Raw genomic sequence first — 12670 nt, forward strand, 5'->3', positions numbered from 1 at the left:
AAACTGTCTTAATTCTTCCAGCTTCTTAACAGGTTTTAATATTTGGTAGAATTAGGTATCCTTTACTACTTATCTTCATTTTCATATTTTTTTTTCTTGGTTACACTCGTATGTCTGTGATTCCAAATAAACTTTGATGTCATTTTGCTAATTAAAAAAGAAAAAGAAAAAGAAACAAAAACCTCTTTTTCTATTTGGAAGACACTCAATTCATAAGTTGGCTTAGAGAGAAATCTTCCAAAGGCAGAGTAATTCCTTCCCGTACTTAAATCTTTTATTTTCCTTGTAATGTTTTATACATGCAGGTACTATTCATTATTATTAAATTTATACACAAGGATTTCAGTTTCTTCCATTATATTTTATCTCAGGTTACTGTTATATGTAAGGAAACTTGTTTCAATATATTAATTTCAAAATCTACCATTTTATTAAATTTGTTTCTAATTTTTTCAGTTGTTTTTCTTGGTTGTGTTAGATAAGTAATTTTTCACTGCTACATAATAAAAGTTTTGCCTCTTTCTTGTCACTATTTAGATCTTGTTTATTTATATCTCTGTCTGACTGCACCATCAAGAACTTCCAAAACAATAATAAACATCTGTGGTGATTGGGGATATCTTTATCTTGTTTCTTTCTTCAGAGGGAATGCTTTCAGTGCTTTATTATTAAGCATCAGGCTAGCTTTAACATGAGATAAACATTTTTGTCTTAAGTAAATAAAGTATCCTCCTATTCCTATTTTTATAAGCGTTTTTAAAATTAGAAATGATTGCTGAATTTTTCCAACATTAAAAACACTTGTCTTCCTATTTGTACTACTTCCTATTTAACACATTTGTATGTAAATCTGAGAGTTTATTTCATTTTGTTGGCACACTTTTAATATTTTCTCAAACAGACTAAATATAGTAAATTACCTCCCTTCCAGTTCATCTTCAAAGCCTAATGAAAGTACACTCTAAACCATGGTATTTGGCCTATGCATGACCATTAGCTATTTCACTGTTACTGGGAGCTAGCAAGGTCTCCCACAATAGAAGTATATTTACCTAGTGATGCATATTATTCATTTTTACCAGGCAAAAGCAAGAGCTATCAGATATTTTCAGAATTTTATCATACCAAGAGAAAAAAAAGTAAAACAAGACAAATTTCTACAGCAAAGTATTTATTGTCCCAGAAGAGTCTTCCCTTTATTCTCTTAAATACATTTATACATATTCTATTCAGGGATTTAAAAAAACAACAACAACACTACAATAACTTAAAAATCTCAAACCCAATACATTACCTGCAAAATATCTCTATGTCTCTGTAATGTATGCATCAGTGCAGCATTCAAAGATGGGACACCTGCACTGTTGGTATATTCTGCCATTTTATCATTTACTCCCGTAAGCTAAAAAGAAGAAAAAGAAAACAAATAAAAATATTTTAAAAAGCACTATAGATAATAGTAAATTATTTGCCTATATGCTTGTTTAGCTAAGAGCAAAGCAAACAAAAAGACCACCCCAAAACCAAAGACAGAGAAGGATTCAGTACTTCCCCCCAGGTAGTCCATAAAGCCTAAAATAATACCCATAAGACCTGAGAATGGCTATAATCAAAATTCAAGGGGCCTGGACAGGCACTTGTCTTGGATGAAAGGGTGATTTCTATAAACATGTCTGTGTTAATATAATCTAGTACCGTATCTAACAAGTGATTAACACAGTTGACTAATAAAATAGCCATTTAACAGAAAGTACTTACCCTTGCCAAAAGCTGTTCAATCTCAATTGCCATTGTTTCAAACATTCTGTCTTGGCTTGATCCATTTAAAAGGGGTGTTGTGTCAGAGCTAAAGAGAAGTTCCATTAAAGAGAATCCATTACTCAAACCTAATTCTTTATAAACATACTTAAAATAATAAGGTACTCTTAAAGAGGTCAAGTGGAACCCCAGATGTTCTCTGTTTAACTATAGTTTTATGAAGTTTTCCTATAAAGATCACACACATTCTAATTATTATAGTCAGTATAAAATAAAATTTGTTTTTGTGGGGGTGTTGGGGTGTTGTGGTGGTGCAGGCAGTGAAGAGGCAAAGGGAGGGAGAGAATCGTAAGCAGGCTCTACGCCCAGTAGAGAGCCTGACGCAGGGCTCCATCTCAAGAGTTGGATGCTTAACTGACTGAGCCACTCAAGCACACCACAGTATAAAATATAATTGTATAGAAGTTTTTTTAAACTTTAATACATACATCTAACCTTAATAATGTAAAGAAATTTCCCAAATGAAAGTAACTTACACAATACAATGGCAGTGCCCAATTAAATGCTAAATCTAAAAGAGCAAATTATGTGGAACAAAACCATAGAACTAAGTGGTACTACATATAAAAGGAAGCATAAAAGGTATTACAGATTATGTTATGGGATCTGTGAGGAATAATCTTTTAATTTTTACTCCAAAGCAATAATGGCTCCTCAAATTAAGTTCGCTCTTCTTTTTTTTTTTTTTTTTTTTTTTTTTTTTTTTTTAAAGATTTTATTTATTCATTTGACAGAGAGAGAAATCACAAGTAGGCAGAGAGTCAGGCAGAGAGAGAGAGAGAGAGAAGCAGGCTCCCGCCGAGCAAAGAGCCCGATGCGGGGCTCGATCCCAGAACACCGAGACCACGACCTGAGCCGAAGGCAGCGGCCCAATCCACCGAGCCACCCAGGCGCCCCATGTTCGCTCTTCTTACCAAAGAGAAATAACACTGAGATTTACATAAACTAGATTGGGTACCTAGTTATTAAGTAATCAGGAACTGACTTTAAGTCTAATACAGATAACCATGTCCAGCAACTCTCTACATTTCCACCTATATTATACAACTGTTTCAGGTTTTGTTTTGTTTTTTAAATATTTTATTTATTTATTTGACAGATTATCACAAGTAGGCAGAGAGGCAGGCAGAGAGAAGGGAAGCGGGCTCCCCACAGAGCAGAGAGCCAGATGTGGGGCTCAATCCCAGGACCCTGGGATCATGACCCGAGCCGAAGGCAGAGGCTTTAACCACTGAGCCACCCAGGTGCCCCTGTTTTGTTTTGTTTTTAACAAAAATGTCAACTGTCTTCTAATATGAACAGTCAGTCAAAAATCTAACTTTTTGCAAATGAAACTTACGTTTGACAGATTCAAATCCTAAATTAAAACCAGATGTCCAGAAAATTTCTCTTGCCTCTTCTGAAAAACCACTAACCTTCATTCTCTCCCCAAATGGTATGCATTATCATGTGAGCAGCTTAAGAGAGATCTCAGTTATACTGGACACAGATAAGTATGCAGGCAATGACAATGCTCTTCAATCTTGCTGAAGACTTTGTCCTGCCCTGTGACAGTGCTTGGGTGTGGTGAATGAAGAGAGATTAAATCATCAGTTTAACATCAAAAAAACACTTTAGCTACTATTTCTCTTCTCCAGGTACAATTCCACAGCAATAGTAATGAGCAATGAAATAACCAAAAATTGACTAATAAAAAGGATTTTTACTTTTAAGATGTTTAACTAGGTCCAAATTTTTATTGCTTCTTAAAACATGTCAATTTACTTGCCTTAAAATATATCCTAATATCTAGTTCTTTATATGTCAAAGTCAACCCAAAGTTCTGTGGTTATGTATTAGAGTGCGCCCAGGCAAAAATGCCTTAAATACTACTAATACAGATCCTCCCCTACCAGATACATGAAAAAGAACATTGGGCCAACGAATATGAGCTCCATGAAGAGGGAAACTGCCTGTTCACAGATATATGGCAAGCACCTAGAATGGTAGTGCCTGGCACATGGTAGATACTCATTAAATGAGTACGGAGATGAGGAGTATAGAGTGAGGAGAGTATAGAGTATATGAGAATGAGTATAGAGTGAGGAGACAATCTCTATATTCACCATTCTTAGAGTATAGGAGTTCACGGAAATAGTCAAAAACTCCCTTCTCCACAATACTACGATTCAGTTAAACTGAATTTATTTTATAGATATGTGATGATCCATAGACCATCAAGTTCTCAAAATACATAAAGTAAAAAAAAGTTACTCCTAGATGAAAAATTGTGGTCATTACTGAGATTCTTCATTATGACATGCTTTCAATCTGGACAATAACAAAACACTTAGAATACACACTGGATCTTGATCCTCATGGCCTGAGGCTTCTTACTAAAGGGAGAGTTGGGCTACAGGAATCTAAAAACTCAGTCTCAATCTGTTGTAGAATTCCTTAAGAAATGTTTTCAAGATAGTTTTCCCTTTAAAAAGGTCATAAAAGTATAAGTTCATGAAGCACAGTAAACATAGAAAAAGCATCATGCAACTGTGTCTCCTGACAATTAATTCAGTTTCAAAACTGTATGCTCACTGGCATAGTCAAGTAGGAGACTTAAATTCAGGAAAAATGCTTTCCAGTGATAAAATTAAGTTTATACATACAAAAGAACCTTCTTCATTTTCTTTGCTTGCTAAATAAAGGCAAGTCCAAAACAATGTACTACAGTCAAAGCTTTATGACATGCTGGCAGCTTACTTTTAGGTCCTACAGTCAATATGTTGGCCTTGCTATCTTTAATTCTTTAATAATATGCGCTTTTGGCTATGGTATTGAAATGAGTCTTTTGTTGGAATGTTCACAGAAAGGTTTAGCGTACAGGCTCTGGAGATAGAAATACCTGGGTTTAAACCCATGCTCAATTTTTATTGTTTTATTATTATTAGCTGGAAAAAAAAAAAATCCCACCCACTGCCAATCTTCAAAAAAGTATGTGAAAGAAAAGATAACAACTAACTATGCAACCAGCAATTCCACTGCTAGATATACAATATTTGTATAGGTAAAAATGTTCCTAGCAGACTTCACATAAAAGGCTAAAAATAGACTACCTGATACCTGAGGAACTCTGTGTCAGCTATTAAAGTTATTATTAATTAGCAAAAATTAGAAACAATGTCCATCTACAGACTACAATATACAACTATATGATCACAATATGATACTATATGCAGCAAATGAATATACCACAGTTAAATGTATCCAAAGCTTAATCATAAAGATAATGTTAAACAAAAAGCGAGTTGCAAAACTACAGAAAGATACCATAAATTGTTTAGGAAGCAAACATGTAGTAAAAACATGGAGACTATGCGGAGGCAGAAAATGGGATACTGATAACTGAACTGATAATGATTATTTCTTGAAGAGGGAGATAGACACATGAGGATCCTTTATTCTTTATACCTTTCTAAGTGTCTTAAATATTTCCTAATTTTTTTTTTTTTAACAAGTAGATGGCCTAAAGTGAGCATAAGATTCAAAGATTACATTTTACAGGTGTTCAATATAATAGCATTCTGATTTCTCAAAAAAAAAAAAAAAAAAAAACCTTCAAATTAAAAATAGCTTGGATGGGGCGCCTGGGTTGCTTAGTGGGTTAAAGCCTCTGCCTTCAGCTTGGGTCATGATCCCAGAGTCCTGGGATCGAGCGCCACATCACATTGGGCTCTCTGCTCGTCAGGGAGCCTGCTTCCTCCTCTCTCTGCCTGCCTCTCTGCCTACTTGTGATTTCTGTCTGCGAATAAATAAATAAAATCTTAAAAAAAAAATAGGTTGGATGATTAATAGTGAGGATACACACTGCATTAGATTCATTCTAAAACACCAGACTAGCAGTATGTATACTTTACATCTGGGTAGTTTCTCAGATCCAGTCAGCAACCAGGAGAAATAAGAAATAGAATGTGAGATATAAGAAATACAATAAAGAAATATAAAGAAATACAAAATACAAATCATATTTCTTACACTGGCTGAACTAGAAAAAGAATGAGAAACTCATTCTTAAGTCTTAGCATCTCCCTCTTAATACCATCACAACCTTTGCCTGAGGATCCCAAATGAATGTAAGTCTCAAGAATTAAGAAGAATTTTTATAAATCTCTAAAATATAATCAGTAACAAAAAAATAAAATACGAAAAATTCACCAATAGACCAAGTTACAGAGTTACATATTTCAGTTTATTTTTTAATGCTTTTAAAAAATTCTATAAAAAAAAAATTCTATGCTGTAAGGCATAAGAGACAGAATCTGGTAGTACCTATACCTGTCGCGTCTTCCATCTCGGGCACTGCTGTGACTGTAACTTGTACATAGTTTACTGAAGGAAACTAGTTTCAGGTCAAGTTCATTTTCCAGCTGTCGAGCCTGTTTCCTGAGATCTTTAACAAAATTTGAAAAGTAAATAATTAAACACAAAGAGTCCATCAGCAGACATAAAAATTACAAAACTATTCTGAATAAACCATGAAAATAATCATATATTGATCTAGATTCCTCATAAAGAAATGTGTTAAAAGGAGACAGCCAAAGACTTACCCAGAAAGGCAAACTGTCTCTTACTTAAACTTCAGATGGGTCAAGAAGGGGAGAAATAGTGACAGGTAGAAAACTTCACCTGTATTCCAAAGATAGCTAGACAACAAATGTTCTAAATCTCTGAAATTATTTCTGTAACAATGTCTACAATTTTGTAATTTGGGGGGAAAAAGAAGAGAATACGAATCATAAAGAAACTGCCTATGATTTATAACAGGCATTGTAACAACTTATCAACTAATTTCATAAAAAAGAGATCATCACTGTTTTTGACAGAGATTGTCCTATCTCTTTATATTCCAAAGCTTATGAAATTATAAGTAGAATGACTTAGTAGCTGAAGCTTAAAGAAAAAAATAATCAACAAAGGATTAAAAATTGGTCTTTCAATAAGTTTACTGAAAGAAATTTAGAGATACTTAAGTTAATAAGGAACTGTGTGACTAACAAGGTCAACTATAAGTATGACAAAATAAGGGCCTAAGTTTTAAAAGAACACAAGCAAACAGAAACACTGCTATAGTAGTTTGGCCTAGTAGTTGAGGGAGAGAAGCCCCAAGCCAGAAACCTACATCTAAGATGTGAGTATTCTCATTCAAGGTCAAGTGGCTGTCAAAATAAAAGGGCTGAAATTTAGAAAGGAATATTGTAAGGATCTCATCTTTCGGGAATAAGGGTTACAAAACATTATTTCAATATATTTATCAGCAACCAGAAGTAAGAAGCACTGTAATATAGTGGAGCATATTTTGCCAGAAATGACCAAGTCTCAGAATCTTCTCTCACCCTAATGTTCTAAGATTCTGAGAACTGACTCTGAGATTTATTGAAAATCTACTTAGGAACCTCCACTTTTTAAAAAAGATTTATTTATTTGAGAGAGAGAGAGAGCGCGCGCGCGCACCAGGGGAACGGGCAAAGGGAGAGGGACAGAAATCCTCAAGCTGACTCCCCACTGAGCTCCCCTCCTGACATAGGGCTGGATTCCAGGACCCTACCTTCAGGGTTTAGTAACCATGAGCTTAAAGCACAGAGTAAGTTGTCAATAATAAGATGCTATAATTACTACAGCACAGCGCTTCAAAAAACTACAGCCTAATCACTAGTATTAAAAATACTAATAGCCTCGTGTACATAATTTTAAAATATTTTCTATCTAGTATTCATTTCAAATAGGCATTTAAATGCGTGTGTTAAACTATAATTACGGTTCTCTCTAACGAGTAACTGTCTTTCTTAATAGAAAACATCAACTAAAAGCATTCTGAAAGTAGGCCCGAGGTACATACATACAAGCAAGTATGGATGAACTCAGAATTAATTAAGCTCTTAGACCAAGGGGCTGTGACAATACTGTTACTTGTGGTTTCCGAGAGGCTTGGAGAGTAGTTTCTATCGTAATAAAGCAAAGACACAATTGAAAGAAAAAGACGAGCATTCTCTGATCCGTGGTCGTTATCATGGTCCAGGAGTGCGTTTTACATGAGCGCACTTTATCGGAACGTATTTTCAGTGATTAAAAAAACGTACTCGTCAAATCACAAGACAGTTCTTTTGGCAGAAGAGGGACAGCAAATGCAATCGTTGCAATTCACACTGGTTCTCTCAACTTTCTCTTTTTGAACAAAACTCGTCTCACAGCAGAGTTTGGTAAAGTTATTTCCTCTGCCTTCAAACGGGACTCGACACCCAATCCTTGAAGTCCCAGCCTGAAGCTGCCAGGGGGACCGAGTAGGAGACACTTCGTTCATACAACTTCTCTCGAGGGACCGGACTGACAAGTTCCTTCTTTCCCTTATCCTGCTCAACTGTCCAACAGTGACCTCAACTCTTAAAACGCTGAGTCTTCCAGCCTCCTGGGCTCGGAATATTCTCGTTCAAAACTCGTCTCCTCTCAGAGTTCGTGTCCCAAACCCCTGCGTCCAAGTTCGCTTAGCTCCTCAACCCAGTCCTCCTCCAGTGACTCAGGACCCTCTTCCACTTCATCGCCGCTCACCTCTCTCCGCCCACCCCCTGCTCCAGGTCTCGCTGCCTCTCGGGTCAGCCCCCTGCCCCAGACCGTTCGGTCTCTTCAGCGCCCAGGCCCGCGGCCCCGACTGTACGTGCCCCACCCGCCGGCGCGGCCCCTCCGGAGGCCAGGCTCTTTCCTCTGCCGCCTCCCCCAAGACCCGTCCCCACCCAGCCCTTCTGCCTCTCGGCGAGACACATACGGAAGCCTCGCCCTCACCTTCCCAATAATTGCTGGTTCCTGCAGCCATCTTTGTTGTCCAACGTCAGTCGGGATAGAAGAGTAGAGGCGATGCGAACCAGAGAATTACCTCCGCACCTTCTTCCGCCCCGGCGCCAGGGCCGATGGGATACGTAAGCTTCCACAGACACCGCCACCTGGCGGTCAATTCATCACCTTACAGCTTTTGAGCAGTGGGGCTGAAAACTAGTTTTAACCCCTACACTACCTGAATTATGTGCCCTTCTGGTGCTCATATCCTCTCTCGGCGCCCCAAACCCGCATCATCGCCCTCAATCGGCTAATCCCCTCTCTTAGCAGGGGCCTGCCTGGCTGAGAAGAAAGTCATCGTCAGACGCAAGTCCCTATTCCCCTTTGCTTTTCTCAATGTGTGTCTTTAGCCAACCTGAGGCTCTTTTCTTTCCAAGACCAACCCTTTCATCTTAAAGTGTGTGCTAACTGCTTCCACGCACCTCATCCTGTCCCCCTCAACCTGTTAGAATCCGCCGTCCAGAGCCACCCATATAGATACATAAATTCTCACACTCGGCTTGTGCCCACATTTTACCAGTTCCAGTGAAATGTAGTAAAGTTACCTCTTGTAAAGGTGTTTAAATCATACCTGTCCCTTTACCCACTTCCATTTAGAACTCTCTTTAAGAGTTCCTCTACATTCATTGAGAACCACATCAGGTAACGTTATCGGTTTTGCTTCAACTGTCAACCGTAATTTATAGAATTCAAAAGAAGGAAAGCTAACTGTATTTACCCATATTTTATTCTTTCCATTTTTCTTTCTTCATTCCCAATGTTCCAAGGTTTCTTCTTTTACCATTTTCCTTCTGTTTCAAGAACTTCATTTAGCCATTTTTAAAAGAGTAGGTCTGCTGGAGACACATTCTACTAGTTTTCCCTCATCTGATAACGTTTTGATTTTCTCTTCATTCCTGAAAAATATTGTTGCCAGATATAGAATCTGAGGTTCACAATTTTCTTTTTTCCTCAGCACTGGAAAATGTGCCAATTCCTCCTGTCCTCCAAGGTTCTGATGAGAAGTTGGCGGTTCTTTGAATTGTTTTTCTGTTATAGCTAAGGTATCTTTTCTCTCACTGCTTTCAAAACTTTTTCTTTTCAGAAAGTTGATTAAGATGTGTCTTAGTATGGATTTCTTTGGTTTTATCCTGCTTGAGATATGCTCAGCTTCCTGAATCTTCAGTTTATGTCATTTGCCAAATTTGGGGAATTTTCAGCCATTGTTTCTTCTAATATTTTTTTCTGCCCCATACTCTTTTTCCTCTCCCTCTGGGACTCCAATGACACAAATAGTAGACCTTTGGTTAGAGATCTGGTGTACTCTCCATATCTGAGGCTTTAATAATTTTTTTCAGCCTGTTTTCTGTTGTTCATATTGGGTAATTTCTGTGCTCTGTCTTCAAGTTCACTGACAGCCATATCTTTCCTCTGTCCCTTCCATTCTGTTATTGAAGGGGTTGACTGAATTTTTAAATTTCATTTATTGGGGTTTTCAAATCTAAAATTTCCGTTTCGTTCCTCATATCTTCTATTTCTTTGCTGAGACTCTTTTTATCATTTGTCCTAAGTTTATTTGTAATTTCTCACTAAAATATATTTTATGTTCTTGTCAGATAATTCCAACATGTGCATCATCTTGATATTGACATCTATTATCTTTTTTTCTTTCAAGTTGAAATTTCCTGGGTCCTTGGTATAATGAATGATTTTTAAGTTGTAGTCCTGCCTATTTTAAGGTATTATAAGACCCTGGATATTTAAGTCTTCTGTTTAAGCAGAACTCCTCTGACGTTGTGCTAGTGGGGGTGATGGGAAACTGGCTTGTTGCTTCAAGGTTGAAGTAGAGAAGTTCAGGTTCTCCCCTGGCCTCTGTCGATAACCCAGTTGCTATGTTGGGGATGCCTTGTTACCCTTCCCCGGATGGCACCCACTGACACCATAATGGGGGGTGTGTGCTTATAACCATTGTGCTGTGATGGAGGTCCTGGCTCTTTACCTGGTTCATCATCTTCATTTTAAAAAAATATTTATTTCAGAGTGTGCAGGGGTGAGGGGCAGAAGGAAAGGGAGAATAAGAGGGGAAGTGGACTATCCTTGTGCGTGCTTCTGTGGTGGGCTTGATCTCCCAACTTGGGGTTGTTCTTGAATGGAAACCAAGAGTCTGACAGTCAACCAACTGAGCCTTCCAGGCTCCCTGACCTGGGCCTTCTTTGACACCACCCACCACCCTGGCTTCTTTATAGCCAGGCGCAAGTAGAGTCTTTGCCCCCAGTTTAGCCATTGCTATAAGGGGTAGAGATGGGCCTCAGTTTTCTCAGTAGCATTTGGCTGGAGTAGTGCAATTATTGTTTAAAACTATTCCATCTCGGGGTGCCTGGGTGGCTCAGTGGGTTGAGCCTCTGCCTTCGGCTCAGGTCATGATCTCAAGGTCCTGGGATTGAGTCCTGCATCAGGCTCTCTGCTCAGCGGGGAGCCTGCTTCCTCCTCTCTCTGCCTGCCTCTCTGCCTACTTGTGATGTGTCTGTCAAATAAACAAATAAATAATCTTTAAAAAAAAAAAGAAATAAAACTATTCCCTCTTGGTAGGCTGCCCCTTTCTGTGTCCTTTGGCTACAGAAGTATTTTCTTTGGGATTTTTGTGTCTCCACCCTTTGGCATCTCATCTCTGGATTGCCAGCTCCTCCATTATGGGATATATAATGCAACACCCACAGTAGGATATATGAGGCAGAAAGAAAACCCAAGGAATTCACCACATATCATTTCTTGAATCCTGAGGTCCCTAACTGGTCTGCATTCTTCTCTCCACCATCCTGAATCTTATTTGTTTTGCAGACAATACATGAGATTTTTTGCTCTGGTTATTAGGAGGAATAGAAGAGAGATATATCTGCTCCATTTTGTCTGGAATCAAAACCTCCCTTACTTTTTACTAGATTTCAGTTCTTTGCTAAAAGTTTTCATCTTTTCTTTTTGCATTTATTCATTGTCATGATTAATAAATGAAAAGTCTGTAACTCTTGTGGAACTGTTCCTGTCCCCCCCCCTTGATCTTTCATCTTTTGTTTTTTGACAACAGAAATAACTTTCAATTATTTGTATATTATAAATTATACATCATAAATTAAAATTTGTAGTAAACATTTGAGGCTTCAGATATTATCTTCCCCAAGAGTCCGTTTATTGCTGCTTGGTGCCAGTGGTTTGGGTAGTGGCACATTAGCTTACTCCAGCCCCGGGTGGCACTAACACCACATAGGATTCTGGGTTTGTAAAAATGTGTCTGTCTCTGATTGTCCCTTGCTCTAATACGTAGCCACTCAAGTGTCCTAATTGAAAGCCTGTTGAGCAGCTCTCCCTTCCTTGATAGATACTAAATTTGTATTTTCCCCCGACCCAATGATTACTGCCTACAGCTTCTGCTCAAGTTCTCTGCCTCTTGACCTCTTCCCTAGTAGCTATCTCTCTCAGTCACTGGTTATGCGTCAACAAATGCCTTACGATAAAACTTTACTATCATGTTCACCCCTGAATTCCCTTTGCTTTAGGATCTCAACCCCATAAGTCCTTGGTAACTTAATAGTTCTTCAATCCTTCAAACAAGTTTTTGGTTTTGCTTTTAAATCCAGCTTTTCTCATTGTTCTTGATGGATAGGTCTTTATGTTTCAAGCCAATTCACCCACAGCTGGAAGTCGAACTGAATTATCTTATTATTTCTAATTAGCCTGTAGGTTATTTTGTATTTTTCAGGTGCACAATCAAATCTGCAAGTGATGACAAATTTGCTTTTTCCATGTCAGAATCCATATTTTATATTTCCATGCTTCATTCATGGCTGAGCTCTCTTCCATCAGTCTAGTGAAATTCAAGCACTTGGTAGTAGGTTTCTTGTGGGTTTGTTTTGGTGATAGGGAGGGGCTTTAAGTGCTCCAGTTTTGCACTACTCTTAACTTTTTTTTTTTTAAGATTATTTATTTATTTATTTGACAGAGAGAGAGAGAGAGAGAG

General features: G+C 37.9%; 1 protein-coding gene across 5 annotated transcripts in view; it reads right to left on the reverse strand.

Moving 5' to 3' along the window:
• The window catches only part of GOSR1 (golgi SNAP receptor complex member 1), a 57771-nt gene extending 47219 nt beyond the window's left edge, over window positions 1-10552 (reverse strand). For 2 of the 5 annotated variants that reach the window (XM_082707249.1, XM_082707252.1), the window contains exons 1-4: window positions 8629-8756; window positions 6124-6244; window positions 1759-1846; window positions 1295-1402 (exon numbers count right to left, since the gene is read on the reverse strand). In XM_082707249.1, coding sequence (XP_082563375.1) covers window positions 1295-1402; window positions 1759-1846; window positions 6124-6244; window positions 8629-8659 — 348 coding nt within the window. In that variant the 5' untranslated portion in view covers window positions 8660-8756. Of the gene's footprint in view, window positions 1-1294; window positions 1403-1758; window positions 1847-6123; window positions 6245-8628; window positions 8757-9224; window positions 9244-9397 lie in introns of those variants that run through there. The other 3 variants (XM_082707251.1, XM_082707253.1, XM_082707250.1) reach the window with 3 other exon arrangements.
• Between the last annotated feature and the right edge of the window lie 2118 nt (window positions 10553-12670).

Source organism: Mustela nivalis (genome assembly GCF_964662115.1).
Source record: "Mustela nivalis genome assembly, chromosome: 17".
In the NCBI taxonomy this organism is placed as follows: Eukaryota; Metazoa; Chordata; class Mammalia; order Carnivora; family Mustelidae; genus Mustela; species Mustela nivalis.